General features: G+C 62.8%; 1 protein-coding gene across 3 annotated transcripts in view; it reads left to right on the top strand.

The window, feature by feature from the left end:
* The window catches only part of UBE2O (ubiquitin conjugating enzyme E2 O), a 35,492-nt gene extending 21,406 nt beyond the window's left edge, over positions 1 to 14,086 (top strand). Inside the window, exons 2-19 of one of the 3 annotated variants that reach the window (XM_045572123.1) lie at positions 1,340 to 1,399; positions 1,502 to 1,612; positions 3,257 to 3,354; positions 3,786 to 3,849; positions 4,348 to 4,491; positions 4,891 to 5,000; positions 5,101 to 5,251; positions 5,437 to 5,579; positions 5,610 to 5,909; positions 6,772 to 6,926; positions 7,175 to 7,287; positions 7,367 to 7,494; positions 8,137 to 8,230; positions 8,942 to 9,638; positions 9,845 to 9,981; positions 11,537 to 11,740; positions 11,824 to 11,881; positions 11,964 to 14,086. In XM_045572123.1, the coding sequence (XP_045428079.1) occupies positions 1,340 to 1,399; positions 1,502 to 1,612; positions 3,257 to 3,354; positions 3,786 to 3,849; positions 4,348 to 4,491; positions 4,891 to 5,000; positions 5,101 to 5,251; positions 5,437 to 5,579; positions 5,610 to 5,909; positions 6,772 to 6,926; positions 7,175 to 7,287; positions 7,367 to 7,494; positions 8,137 to 8,230; positions 8,942 to 9,638; positions 9,845 to 9,981; positions 11,537 to 11,740; positions 11,824 to 11,881; positions 11,964 to 12,634 (3,438 nt within the window). In that variant the 3' untranslated portion in view covers positions 12,635 to 14,086. Of the gene's footprint in view, positions 1 to 1,339; positions 1,400 to 1,501; positions 1,613 to 3,256; positions 3,355 to 3,785; positions 3,850 to 4,347; positions 4,492 to 4,890; positions 5,001 to 5,100; positions 5,252 to 5,436; positions 5,910 to 6,771; positions 6,927 to 7,174; positions 7,288 to 7,366; positions 7,496 to 8,136; positions 8,231 to 8,941; positions 9,639 to 9,844; positions 9,982 to 11,536; positions 11,741 to 11,823; positions 11,882 to 11,963 lie in introns of all 3 variants that reach the window. The other 2 variants (XM_036412188.1, XM_036412187.2) reach the window with 2 other exon arrangements.
* Positions 14,087 to 14,267: the final 181 nt, after the last annotated feature.

Raw genomic sequence — 14,267 nt, 5'->3', positions numbered from 1 at the left:
ATTGTGGTTTTTTGGAGTCTAAAATGAGAGCCGAGATTTGAGCTAGGGTGGGACCCACTAAAAATACCAGGTCCTGTCAGGGCCAGCACCGAGGGGCCCAGGGGAGGACTTTCTCTGACCGCCTCCAGCACCCTGAGCAGAGCTGCCTGCGGCCCTCCAGCCGCCTGCGATCTGCGCGCAGAGCCTGAGCCCGGGGCACAGAGTCAGGCAGTGACCACAGCACCTGCTGTGTGCCAGGCCCCTGTGACCATCTGTGCCTTCACTCTGATTACCCCTCCAGCCACGCTAAGAGGGCTGCTGTCACCTCGTTTTATACACGTGTGCACGTGTGTGATTTGCCTGAGTTTCAGAGCTGGCGTGCCTCCGTGTCTGGCCAAGGGGTCTCATCTGGGTCGGCCTATGTTCCCTGTGGGTTTTATTGACGGCAGGCCCGTCGCTGCGTTTCTGTAAGTCACTGTCTAGTTATAGCGAAGTTGCTCTTAGTCATCATTGCCAGCGTTTCGGTGACCTTGTCTCTTCTTCCATGGACGTCACCTTCCCATGCCCCAGGCTGGAGCGTGGAGAGTGTTGCTTGAGGAAATAGCTCACCACCCAGAGGAGGTGGGCACAGAGACCCCCATTACCAGACCCCATGAGGAACTGCAGAGAGCGGCCCCAGGGCTGGACCAGCAACGAAGAAGACGCGCTGAGCTGCTGGGAACCAGCTCCCACCTGGCCGTGGGGGGGCCCGGTGCCGCAGCGGACAGGCGGCTCTCCGGAGCCTGTGTGCCCCGGAGGGAGCGGCTGCCGCGGTGTTTGCGTGCAGTTGGCCAGGCTCCCGCAGCCGGCTGTCCGTTACTCAGCAGCCTGCAGGGCTCCGCGGCAGAGAGATAAGGGCAGGCTGCAGCTGGCCGGCAAGGATAGCCCGGATTAGAAGGTGGTGTCGGCTGATAGCGGCCTCAGGGTGACCCACACAGCTGGCGTCACCCCTCTCGCCCTCATCGCAGGGCGAGGGCAGCCACTGGCAGAGAGGACAGAAAGGTTTCACTCCTAGGAAAGTGTCGCTGTGTAGAGCACGCTCTTAAGTCTCCACTGTAAACCGTGCCTTCTGTGACCTGTCCCTCCGCGCACCCTGATCCACATGGCCTCCGCAAGCCTCGTGCTGGCCGTTGGGGGTTAGTGCTTGGAGTTCTGTGCCCTGACCTGGGTGCAGTGAGGGGGTGCTCCTGGGGCTCATGAAAGCCGAGCGCTTGGGATTTGTGCTCTGGGCTCGGTGTGATGCCTTCCCCGGGGCGGGGCGCCGGGCAGGGTGTGTCCTGGGTGACTCCAGAGGCCACTCACCTCGTGTTTTCTCGTCCAGCTGAAACTGGAGGACCGCTCTGTGGTGCCCCGGGACGTGGTCCGGCACATGCGCTCCACCGTGAGTCCTCGTCCACGCCGGCGGGCTGCTTGCGGGCGGGCGGGCGGCCGGGTGCGGTGGTGGCTGGCGCCGGTGCCTGCTCAGCCTGTGCTTCTCCTCCAGGACAGCCAGTGCGGCACCGTGATTGACGTCAGCATCGACTGCGCCGTCAAGCTCATCGGCACCAACTGCATCATCTACCCCGTCAACAGCAAGGACCTGCAGCACATCTGGGTGAGCTCGGCCGCCCCGCCCTCCGGGCTCCTCCGTGGTCTCTTCCGGGAGCCGGCCAGGTCGGGCCTCCCGCTCTCCAGAGCCCTCCTGCCGCGTAAGCCTTTCACTCGAGGTCGCCTCACCCTGGGGCTCCGGCCCCTGGCGCTCTCGGCCCAGCTTCCTTTCTCCTCTAACTCTTCCCTTTAAGGAAGCTGCTCTTTGGTAACTTAATTTTAACGTTTATTTCACACTTCCCAGAGGTTGTAAGCTCCTACGTCCCGGCATCACCAGGCTCCTCCACCTTAAGGTTCTGCTCCACTTGCTCCCCCACAGCCCCTCCCCTCTCCTAGGCTTCTTTCCTCAGTCAGGATCCCAGGCGCCCCTAAGTACACAGAGTGTGTCCCCACATCAGGGCTCCCTGTGTGACTGCTCCCCAGAGAGGGGCCAGTGCACAGACCGCCACTTACCCGGCAGCATCCTTTCCCGTCCTGACCCAGAGTTCCAGTCAGGGACTCGCCGTGCACTTCGTGGTCACCTCCAGCCGGACCGGCTCCCCACACTTGCTTTGTCTTGCGTACCCCGTACCCCCATCGTTTGGCCCTCAGCACCTGCCTCAGCCCTGCATCCTTGGCAGGGCCGCCCCAGAAATGCCACCGAGCTCTTCCCCGGCCCAGTGTCCAGTGATGGCACCACAGCCAAGGTCACTGTGACCCCGGTCACCTTGGTGTCTGCCACACCTCCCCACCATAAACTCACCGTTTACTCTTTACAATTCTGTGTTGTGGGGCAGTGCATGGGGATTGTCAATAATTTGTCACACGTCAGATGCCAGCCTCAGCCTCCATCAGCAGTCCCGCTGTACCACAGCACTCTGATGGCCGCCGGGCTGATTCTGTGGCTCCACCGTCCGTCGTCGTCCCCCCCCCGTTTCTGTGCAGTGGCCTCTGGGCGCTTTAAGGCAGTAACCCTCCTGCTCACTGACTGACCCATTCACTGTTGGCATCATTGTGGGCCGAGGCTCCTGTCGCTCCGTCATCGGGAGCCATTACCCCCGTGTTTGTTTTGTTGCTTAAATGCTCCCAGGTTTGGCCATAGACGCCCCTTCAGATGGCGGCTGTGGCCTTTGGCTGTCATTTTGCCGGTTCCTTTTTACTTTCCATCTTGTATTTTCCTGGTCCAGCCCCAAGTTAGCCGCTTCTCCAAGGAGCCCTGGTGCCTTCGGAGCAGAAAGCCAGGTTTCAAACGCAGCGTGTGCATGTGTGCTGGGCATGCCGAGGCCCTTTCGGGACAGAACACAGACATACGTGTGTGTGCGCGCACATCCAGGTGTCAACACCTGTTCTGTTTGTAACTACCACAGGAGTTGGTTGAAACGTGGCTCTTGGCATCCTTGGATATTTATGTGCTTAAACCACTTCATGTCCTGAGCGTGTAGCTGCCCTCCTCAGCCCACTCCATTCAGGCTGGCAGCCTCACAGTAGGAAGGGGAGCCGGTGCAGCTAGAACCGGGAGAAGCCTGCTGGCTGCAGCAGGCACTAGGCCAGGGCTGAGCAGTCCACGGCCGGGCAGTCAGCTGTGTAGATCCTTCCTCCCGTCTCCATGGAGCACAGGATGGTGCCCTGGACACCATGCTGCCTGCCGCCTCTCACCCTGTCCTGTCCGCAGCCCTTCATGTACGGGGACTACATCGCCTATGACTGCTGGCTGGGGAAGGTCTACGACCTGAAGAACCAGATCATCCTGAAGCTGTCCAACGGGGCCAGGTACGCGCCCCGCGCGGCCTCTGTCGCCGAGCCTAGCGCCCCTCGGTTCCTGGTCTTGGCCCGTCTTGGTTTGGGGAGCGAAGCATTATCACTTAGGGCTGTGGTCGGCAAACTCATTAGCCAACAGAGCAGCGAGCCGCAGTTTGCCGACCACTGACTTAGGGTATCCGCTGGGAGCCTGTGCTTTAGACATTTGAGTGGTGCTGGGCACGCAGAGAGTGGGTTGGGGTTTGTTCGTTTTAGGTCATTTGTACCCAGGCCAGAGGCTGAGCTGGGCACGGGGAGGAAATGTGCCATCTTAGGACACATGAGACGCCAACACGTGGGAATAGCTCTTTCTGATTCCGATCGGCATCCCCGGTCCTGGCTGCCAGGCCTCCCTGAGGCCCGGCCACTGCCGAGTGGTCACCGCGCCGTGTTCACTGTTCCAGGTGCTCCATGAACACTGAAGATGGTGCCAAGCTCTATGACGTCTGCCCACACGTCAGCGACTCAGTACGTGTGGGGGGCTCGTGTTCCGTGTTCCTCTGGGCTGTGGAGGAAAAGGACTTGTTAGCGCAGAGCTGGCGCCGGCCCAGGCTGAACGCTGCTCCTGGGCACGTGGTTTCCTAGAAAGGGCAGAGAGGATTGGGACTTCTCTCCATCTGTCTCCGTCATGTCCTCCTCTTAAAGCCTCAGTCGTTCTGTCTAGCGTGTAAGCAGTGTTAGTGCAGCGCGACGCTTTAGACAGGAAATAGGGTGCTGGGCGCGATCACACAGGGTGGGGGGCCCTGCCCTCTAGGCCCTTAGTCCCCCGACCAGCGACACTGGTGAGGCCGAGCTTGTGCTGCTCTGGAGCCTGGGGGTTTGTTTTAGGGACCGTGGAGGCCTTGCTAGGGCAGGTGTTGGGGGGCAGATGAGAGGGGGGCTGAAGGCGCACGGGAAGCACCCTCCCTCCCCCACCCCCGAGGAGGCGCTATCACGAGCCCTATGCTCTGGCTCCGGATCCTGCAGGGTCTCTTCTTCGACGATTCCTACGGCTTCTACCCGGGCCAGGTGCTCATCGGCCCCGCCAAGATCTTCTCCAGCGTCCAGTGGCTGTCGGGAGTCAAGCCCGTACTCAGCACCAAGAGCAAGTTCCGGGTGGTGGTGGAAGAGGTAGGGCTGGGGCCGGCGGGGAGGGGGTGGGACTGGAGCTGAGCACCCTGCCCTGTCCTTGCCTGGCTGACGGCTGAGCCTGTTGGCCTCTGGACCCTGTTGTCGGAAAGGAGAACCCAGGCTGTGGTCATGGGTGACCACTAGGCAGATGTCCCCCAGCCTGACCAGCCCGGGCTGAGCAAGGTGGACCGTGGGGAGTGGCAGCCCACTGGGCCCTGAGGCGGTGCGGAGGGGACGGGGATCGCAGGCTGGGCCTGGGTGACAGGTGGGGTCTGCTCCGGGGTGTCGTACTGGTGGACACTGAAGCATCTCCGGCCCTGGAGGTCAGGAGGGTTCGGGAGCTGCTGAAAGGAACAGCTGCAGAGCCTGCTGCCTATGGCCCTGCTTCTCGCCGCCCAGGTGCAGGTTGTGGAGCTGAAAGTCACGTGGATTACCAAGAGCTTCTGCCCAGGGGGCACGGACAGCGTCAGCCCCCCGCCCTCGGTCATCACTCAGGAGAACCTAGGCAGGTGAGCGGTTCCAGCATGCCACCCCTTGGAAACCCGAGGGCCAGGCCGCAGCGCAGGTGGGGGCCGAGACCTGCTGGCCCAGCCCCGCTTCTCCCTCCAGGGTGAAGCGTCTCGGATGCTTTGACCATGCGCAGCGGCAGCTGGGGGAGCGCTGCCTGTTTGTCTTCCCGGCCAAGGTGGAGCTGGCCAAGATCGCCTGCGAATGTCCGGAGAAGCACTGTGCCCAGGGGGAGGGCTCGATGGCCAAGAAGGTATGTCCCGGGTTGAGCTGTGGGCACTGAGGAACTGGCAGGACGGCCTGTGCCCCAGGTCGTGGGGGGCAGTCTTGGTGACCTTTGCAGGCCACACAGGTGTACATAGCTGTCCCTCCCCAGACCACGCTGCCTGGGGCAGGTACGCCAGGCCCGGCCACAGCGCCCTCTGCTCTGCCTCGCAGGTGAAGCGCCTGTTGAAGAAGCAGGTCGTGAGGATCATGTCCTGCTCCCCCAATGCCCAGTGCTCCAGGGACCATTCCGTGGAGGAGACAGGCAAGAGGGAGGGGCCCAAAACCAAGAATGGAACAGGGTCCGCCAGCCCCGAGGAGACGCCCGACGGTTCCGCCAGCCCCCGGGAGATGCAGGACGAGGGCCCTGAGGAGGCCCCGGAGGCGGGCGAGCCGCTGCCCCCCTTCCTGCTGAAGGAGGGCGGAGACGACAGGCTGCACTCCGCCGAGCAGGACGCTGATGACGAGGCTGCTGACGACACGGACGACACCAGCTCCGTCACCTCCTCCGCCAGCTCCACCACCTCCTCCCAGAGTGGCAGCGGCACGAATCGCAGAAAGAGCGTCCCCCTGTCTATCAAGAACTTAAAGCGAAAACACAAGAGGAAGAAGAATAAAATCACCCGGGACTTCAAGCCGGGCGACAGGTACACCAGAGGGCGGGGCCTCCCTCCTGGCTGAGAGCCGAGCCTGGGATCACTCCATAGCCCCCCGCATGCACACTCGGCTCACACACAGGGTCTGCAACCCTCTAAAGCAGGGCTGGGGACCCTTTTCCCTGCCAAGGGCCATTTGGATACTTAGGACATCATTTGTGGGCCGTAATTATCAACTTAAAAACTAGCCTGCTTGCCAAAACCGGTTTGGCTCAGTGGATAGAGCATCGGCCTGCGGACTGAAAGGTCCCGGGTTCGATTCCGGTCAAGGGCATGTACATTGGTTGCGGGCACATTCCCAGTAGGGAGTGTGCAAGAGTCAGCTGATCGATGATTCTCTCTCATCGATGTTTCTAACTCTCCCTCTCTCTTCCTCTCTGTGAAAAATCAATAAAATATATTTTTTTAAAAATTGGCCTGCTCTATTTGGTCTGACATTTAATTAGCTCAACCCTAATGCCTTGGCAGGGCCAGACTGAACGGTTTCATGGGCCTTACATGACCCTCAGGCCGAATGTCCCCCACCCCTGTCGTAAAGGCTCGTGGTACCCAGCTGAGATGATGGAGGTGCCTGGGGTTGGCCTGGGTGGAAAGGAGAGATCTGAGAGTAAGACAGAGGGTGGGGCGGTGGCCTTGACCCCGAGTCTGGCCTCTGGGCCCATTCACTTGAGCTCTCCAAACGGATGCTCTCAGGAAAGTCACAGGACATGGGAGCTCCAGGGGAGCCCCATCGGCCTGGCGCCCTTGTTGGAATGAAGGTTCAGGCCACCGAGCCCACGGGAAGGAGGGAGGGCGGAAGGGTGCCTGCGGGCCCCGGAGGCCTGGCCTGGCCTGGCTCACTGGCCCCCCACAGGGTGGCGGTGGAGGTGGTGACCACGATGACCTCAGCAGACGTGATGTGGCAAGACGGCTCCGTCGAGTGCAACATCCGCTCCAACGACCTCTTCCCGGTGCACCACCTGGACAACAACGAGTTCTGCCCCGGGGACTTCGTGGTGGACAAGCGAGGTAGTGCTGGCTCCCGGCGCCGTTCCCGCTGCGGGCTGGCGGGGCTGCAGGCGGGCAAGGGGCTCAGCTCGGAGACTCCCTGTGAGGTGGCTGCTCCTTCGAGGCCTGGGGGAGCCTTTTCTGGCTCTGGCCTCACCAGGGAACACCTGGGTTCTGTGCCCTGCTGTGCTTGATATGTGGTGGGTGGGAGAGAGGGTGGCAGGTGACCCCACCAGGGCTCCTTAGTCGTGTGCTCTCTGGTTCCCTAGTCCAGAGCTGCCCAGACCCCGCTGTCTACGGTGTGGTGCAGTCTGGGGACCACGTGGGCCGCACCTGCGTGGTGAAGTGGTTCAAGCTGCGGCCGAGTGGGGACGACGTGGAGGTGAGTGTGCAGCCCTGCTTCCTCCTCGGGGGGCTTGGTGTGCGGGCGCTGGGCTCACGACAGCCCATCCTGTGCCCAGCTGATTGGAGAAGAGGAAGACGTGAGCGTTTATGACATTGCTGACCACCCTGACTTCCGGTTCCGCACAACCGACATCGTCATTCGCATCGGCAACACTGAGGACGGAGCTCCTCCCAAGGAGGATGAGGTATGCACCCCCAAGTTCAAGTTGCCGTAGCTGCCCCTTCTGTGCAGCAGCTGCAGTGCCTGGTGGTGCCACCAGGTGGCTCTGGGAGACCAGACCTCAAGTTCTCTGGCTCATCCCAAGCTGCCCCTCCACCCTGGCACCTGCCAAGGAGCGCCTGCCACCTGCCGTCAGGGTCAGCGTCAGGATCAGGGTCAGGGTGGGCTCACACAGTGGCCTGAGCCTATTGCAGTTGCTAGGGAAGCCCTCTCCTGTCCTGAGGCCGGAGCCGGGTGAGCACCACAGGAACCAGGCCAGGCTGGGAGGTGGCGTCTGAGCCGGGCCTTGGAGCACAGGTGGGCGGTGGGTTCCAGCAGAGGAAGAGGAGAAACATGTCTGGAAGAACAAGATGTCCAGACAGATCTGCAAGTGGGAGGGGGTGCTCGGCGGCAGCAGGCGGAGTGGGAGCTCGGGGCACAGGGCACATTGTGGGTGTTTGAGCCAGAGGGCCCTGTACTTGACGTACTCACTGGCCTCCTCCAGATTAGGCCACTTCCCTCTTGTTTTTACGGTCTTGCCCTTGCCACCCTCTGCTGGCACTGCCTTTCAGAGGTGCTGGCCTCGCCTCCTGTAGGCTGCCCCTATGACCCTGTCCCGTTTGCCCCGCAGCCGTCGGTTGGCCAGGTGGCCCGCGTGGACGTCAGCAGCAAGGTGGAGGTGGTGTGGGCCGACAACTCCAAGACCATCATCCTGCCTCAGGTACGGCCCTGCCAGGCCCTCACCGCACAGCCACGTCGGCGGGGCTGGAAGCCTGGCCTGTCCTCTCCGCTCGGGGGCCAGGCCGGGCCCTCACCCTCCCGGGGAGGCGTTTTCTGAGGGTAGCAGAGTTCAGGGAAAGCCTGAGAGAGCGGTGGCATTGCTCACCCAGCTCTGTGGTCCCCCGCCTGGCAGCCTGCAGGTGCGTGTGGCCGTCACCGGCCTCCCTGATGGGCCTGGGCCTCTCACTGAGCGGAGCAGGCCCTGCCGCCCGCCTCCCAGGGACCCTTCCCGGGACTGAGGAAGGAGAAGAGCCGCCCGCTCAGCACCTGCTGGGCTTCTGAGCTCAGGGCTGTTCTCAGTGCCCGCCCTTCACCTCCGGGGTCGAGCCATCCTCAGGCCAGCTCTCCCCTCCTTAAGGGCTGGGAACACGTGACCAGGCCAGCTGTCCCGGACCGCCCCCTCCTCCGGCGTGTCCTCTGGCCTGAGTCCTCCGGGGGCGGCTGCCTGAGTCCACGGGGAGGAGCAGGCTGTGGGCTGGGGCTCCGGGGCTGTTGCTGGGATGGAGCAGGTGAGGGCACCTCCCGGAGATGTAGGTGGACCTAGCACAGCCCAGGGGAGGAGGGGAAGAGAGGAGGTGGAGCGGCTGCCCGGCCTCTGGTTTCCGAGGGCGGCCCGGGGCGGCAGGCCCTCAGAGGTGCCGTCTGTCCCCAGCACCTGTACAACATCGAGTCCGAGATCGAGGAGTCGGACTACGACTCGGTGGAAGGCAGCACCAGTGGGGCGTCCTCTGATGAGTGGGAGGACGACAGTGACAGCTGGGAGACGGACAACGGGCTGGTGGAGGACGAGCACCCCAAGATAGAGGAGCCCCCCATCCCTCCCACCGAACAGCCGGCAGCCCCCGAGGAGGACAAGGGCGTGGTGATCAGCGAAGAGGCTGCCACGGCCGCCATCCAGGGGGCCGTGGCCATGGCCGCCCCGGTGGCCGGGCTGATAGAGAAGGCTGGCAAGGACGGGCCCCCGAAGAGCTTCCGGGAGCTGAAGGAGGCCATCAAGATCCTGGAGAGCCTCAAGAACATGACGGTGGAGCAGCTGCTGACCGGCTCCCCCACCTCCCCGACGGTGGAGCCTGAGCGGCCGACGCGGGAGAAGAAGTTCCTGGACGACATCAAGAAGCTGCAGGAGAACCTCAAGAAGACCCTGGACAACGTGGCCATCGCCGAGGAGGAGAAGATGGAGGCCCTGCCGGACGCAGAGCGCAAGGAGGACAAGCCCGAGGCGCAGTCTCCCGGGAAGGCCGAGTGGCCCAGCGAGACGCCGGTGCTGTGCCAGCAGTGCGGCGGCAAGCCCGGCGTCACCTTCACCAGCGCCAAGGGCGAGGTCTTCTCTGTGCTGGAGTTCGCGCCCTGTGAGTCCCCCTCGGCGCTTGTAGGTCTGGGGCCGAGCCCAGTCCCCGCCAGCCCCCGCCAGCCCCACTGCTGCTCCGGGCGGGGGCACTGCCCTGTGTGGGGTTGGGGGGAGGGCCTCCTCGCCTGTCTGGGGAGCATGCGCGGAGCTGCCCTCTGGATGGCGTGTCAGGCCTCCATCAGGGGTTGCACGTTCTCTCCCCTCCAGCGAATCACTCTTTTAAGAAGATCGAGTTCCAGCCCCCAGAGGCCAAGAAGTTCTTCAGTGCGGTGCGCAAGGAGATGGCGCTGCTGGCCACCTCGCTGCCCGACGGCATCGCCGTCAAGACTTTCGAGGACAGAATGGCAAGTAGCCCATGGGCGGCGTGGGCAGGCGCAGCTGGGCACTGGGCACTGTGGGCCCCGGCCTTCGGGCTGATGCCTGAGAGGCCGCCCGCCTTGTGAGGAGGCGAGAAGCAGTCTCGGTGAGGGTGGGGCCATGTCCAACACCTGGGCCCAGGCCGGTGGCCGCTGCTCTCCTCCCTCTGTGTAAAAGTCAGTGTCAGGTTATCATTGGTATATAATTGTTACCCGAGTCCAGTTTTCTTTTTTTAAAGCATATTTTCATTGACCTCAGGAAAGGAGAGGGGGAGAGAGGCAGAAACATCACTGATGAGAGAGAAATGTTCATCATTTGCCTCCCACACACCCCCCACTACGGACCGAGCCCATAACCGGGCACATGCTCCCAACCAGAATCGAACCTGGGACCCTTCATTCCGCAGGCCAATGCTCTGTCCATTGAGCCACACCAGCCAGGGCCCAGACGTCTTTCTGAAAAGTTAGCCCATTACGGAAAAGGCGGAGGTTGCCTCTGGCCATTGCCCACCTGGCCCTCGGGGTCCTGACTTGAGGCGTTCGGTGCGTTTCCTTATAGGTGATGCTTTTTATATTTTACATTCTGATGTATCATCATAAACACAAGCTATTCTGTATGATTTCTTTTATGTAAATAGCATGGCATCGCACACACCATCTGTAACTTGCTTTTCTCACTTAGCAGGATAATTTCAAGACCTGTCCAGCTGGTTCATGTTGGCCTAGTCTCCGTCCCTTCTTAGCCACAGAGTAGCCCTCATGTGATAGCATCACGCTCACTCCCCTCTGGCCTGGTGGCGGGCCTGGGTCTGAGTCATGCTGCCCGCGCTGTGTCATCTGTGCCAGGAAGGGAACGGCCCCTCCCCCTCCCCGGTTCTTGTCCACAGACTCTGCCGGCCCTCGCTGTGCCAGGCCCCTGCGGCAGGAGCTGGAGGGGCCCGAGGCCACAGAGGGTGCCGCTCAGGTGGCCCGCGGGGCTTGGCTCTTCTTGGCTTTTAGGAAAGTCTGTTTGAAAACTCTAGCCTCGGCTGAGGGGGAAGGGAATAGTATTTTGTTGTTATTTTGTTCTGTTTTCCCCCAATCTCCCTCAGAGGGAAAGGGACGCAGTGCAGGAACCTGAGGTCCACAGTGGCTCCGAGAGAGCATTCCCGTCCCCTCCCCGGCAGGGCCACTGACCACCCCACGTGACACAGAGCTCGGTGTCCGTGGCTCTGCCCACGTGTCCTCCGGAGCCACACCCGTCCCTCTGCAGCGTCCTTCCCTCTGATGGCTGTCATAGTTCTTGCCTGGCTGGGCCTGGGCCAGGGCCGGTGTTTGAGGAAGCTTCTAAAATAATGGTCAGAGAGAAATAAAACCTGGAAAGTTCCTTTTACGCCAGGAGTTCGAAGGCGCTAGGTGGTCTGTCGGGGGTGGGGGGTGCATCAGCTTCTCGCCGCGGCCGCGTGGGTAGCCGCGGGTGCTGCGCTGCGCCCGCCGCTCGGGGAAAGCGCAGGGCAGACCTGTGTGCGGAGCCCCTGCCAGCCACGCCCCCTCCCCCTCCCAGGACCTCTTCTCAGCCCTGATCAAGGGCCCCACTCGCACCCCCTACGAGGACGGCCTCTACCTGTTTGACATCCAGCTCCCCAACATCTACCCGGCCGTGCCCCCCCACTTCTGCTACCTCTCCCAGTGCAGTGGCCGCCTGAACCCCAACCTGTATGACAACGGGAAGGTGTGCGTCAGCCTCCTGGGCACCTGGATTGGAAAGGTCAGTCCCGTGCCCGCACCGGCGGGATGGGGGACGGGCCGTCGGGGGTGTCCGGGGCAGAGGTGACCGTGCGTGTGTTTCAGGGGACAGAGAGGTGGACGAGCAAATCCAGCCTCCTCCAGGTGCTCATCTCCATCCAAGGTACGGCGGAGGGCCCGGTGCTGCGGGGAGCTGCCGTCCCCGGGGGGTGGCGGGCAGCCGGTCCTGACGGCTCCCCTCGCAGGTCTGATCCTGGTGAACGAGCCGTACTACAACGAAGCCGGCTTCGACAGCGACCGGGGCCTGCAGGAGGGCTACGAGAACAGCCGCTGCTACAACGAGATGGCGCTGATCCGCGTGGTGCAGTCCATGACGCAGCTGGTGCGGCGGCCGGCCGAGGTCTTCGAGCAGGAGATCCGGCAGCACTTCAGCACCGGCGGCTGGCGGCTGGTGAACCGCATCGAGTCCTGGCTGGAGACGCACGCCCTGCTGGAGCAGGCCCAGGCCCTGCCCAACGGCATCTTCAAGGACAGCGGCTCTGCAGGGCCGCCCGGTGCGGCCGAGCTCTCAGACGGCGGCCGGGAGGAAGCGGAGGACGGCGGGCTGGCCGCTGGGGAGGCCTCCCCAGGCTCAGACTCGGAGGGCGGCGCCCAGGGCCCGGCCGCAGCCGGCAGGGACCACACAAACCAGGCTTCGGAGGCCGCCCCGGACGCCTCGGTGCCGCCCAGTGTCAAACCAAAGAAGCGGAGAAAGAGCTACCGGAGCTTCTTGCCCGAGAAGAGTGGCTACCCCGACATCGGCTTCCCCCTCTTCCCGCTTTCCAAGGGGTTCATCAAGAGCATCCGCGGCGTCCTGGCCCAGTTCCGGGCTGCTCTGATCGAGGCCGGCATGCCCGAGAGCGCAGGCGACAAGTAGCGCCCGCCGAGGAGTATCGCGGTGGGAGAGGCCAGCACCGCCCCCTTCCCCCAGCCCCTTCCCCTCCCACTCCCCCGGCCCCTGCAAGCTCCCCTGCCCTCCTCCTGCTGAGTTTGATGCTGACGTGCAAGGAGTTTCTTGAGATGCTGCCATTTCTGTTCGGAAGCAGTCTTCCAGCAGGCGAGCCTGTGCGGAGCCGGCGGAACCCGTTGCTGACCGTCCACTCTCCCCGTCTCACCCGGGCGGTGTCGGCACCTGGCCCCTCGCCTCCCTCTCGGGTGGAAGGCAGAGTTTTCCGAGGGCCGGGCTCCGGGCTTCCGGGGCCCTGAGCTTTGCAGAGCAGCAGAACGAGGGCCGTGCCTTGCATGAAGTGTGGGCTGCTCCGGCCACTTCCCTGGTCCCTGTCATCCTCTTCAGTGCCATTGTAGCTTCCCCGTGTCCCACCACTGCCTCCAGGTCCTCCCTCGGCCCCAGCATCACTCCCCTGGGAGCTGCGGCCGCTGTCACTGACGCCTGGCTCTGTCCCGGCCCACGTCCCACAGGACAGCCCGCAGGCCTGAACTTGCTCTCAGAGACCAGGCCGGGCTCGGGTGCCACCAGACGTGGTGGCGCTCACACTGACGCGGTGAGGCCTGGGAGCTGCTGGGAGAGAAACAGCTGTAGGTGCCTTGCTCTTCCTGCCCGCGCGGCTGGGTGGGCAGTCCGGCTTCACGGCCTCGCCTGCTTGAACCGAAGCCAATGCCCGCTCCCCGCTCAGTCCCGTCCCAGGACCCCCGAGGCGGGAGCAGCAGCACATCCAGGCCGGCCGCGCTGGGCCTCTCCCACGGACTCTGCCCCTCCCACTACCAAATCTCGCGGGGAGGTGGCCTGTGACTCACACGGAGCCAGCCCTCTCCCGGAGGAGGCGGCCTGTCAGCCCTTCCTCAGATCCCACTCAGTCTGAGGCGGCGGGCGTGGGGTCTCCCTCGCAGAGACGGGCCCAGAGGTTTACACGTTTTCTAAGCTTTTGATAATGTGAAGCTCCAGGTTAAGAGGATGCTGTTGAGCACAGTGCAGGTATGTAATTTTTGGTGTATGTATGTAATATTTAAGGTTGGAAGAAAATAAATTTCAAAAGCAAAGATATTAACTCCTATTAGAAACACAAAGAAGCCAAAGCATGATGCGTCTTGTCCGCCACAAGCTGGCTCCTCGCTCGAGCTGTGCCGTTTCCACCCGGCGGGCAGCAGCCGCGGGGAGGGGCCCGGCCACTTCCCGGAGCAACACGGGAGCGGCCGGTGGCCGTGCTTCCGTGCGCCGTTCATGTGGAGATGTGAATGCTACTGCTTACGATCTGTATAAAGTGCTGTGTGATTAAACCCTTTTTTTACTTGCATTTTTTTTTTTTTTTTGGTTTGGCTCATTACAATGTACAAAAAGACAAGGTGGCACCATTAAACCTGCCTCTGCCATTCACGCCGGCTCTGTGGCCTTTCTTCCCCCCGGGCACCTCACACCCTCCCCGGGAAGGAGGTCCTGTTGGGGGGGGCGGCCCTCCACTTGGCCCTGCCCTTGGTGCTTCTGTGCCTTCCGCATTCCCAGAGGCACCGCGGAGCTCTGGCTGGGGGTGGGGGGCGGTGCACCTGCCTCTGGG

The sequence above is a fragment of the Pipistrellus kuhlii genome, unplaced genomic scaffold, assembly GCF_014108245.1.
Source record: "Pipistrellus kuhlii isolate mPipKuh1 unplaced genomic scaffold, mPipKuh1.p scaffold_m20_p_44, whole genome shotgun sequence".
Lineage (NCBI taxonomy): Eukaryota > Metazoa > Chordata > Mammalia > Chiroptera > Vespertilionidae > Pipistrellus > Pipistrellus kuhlii.
Note: the sequence above shows the minus strand (reverse complement) of the source record. Positions and strands in the feature narration are given on the sequence as shown.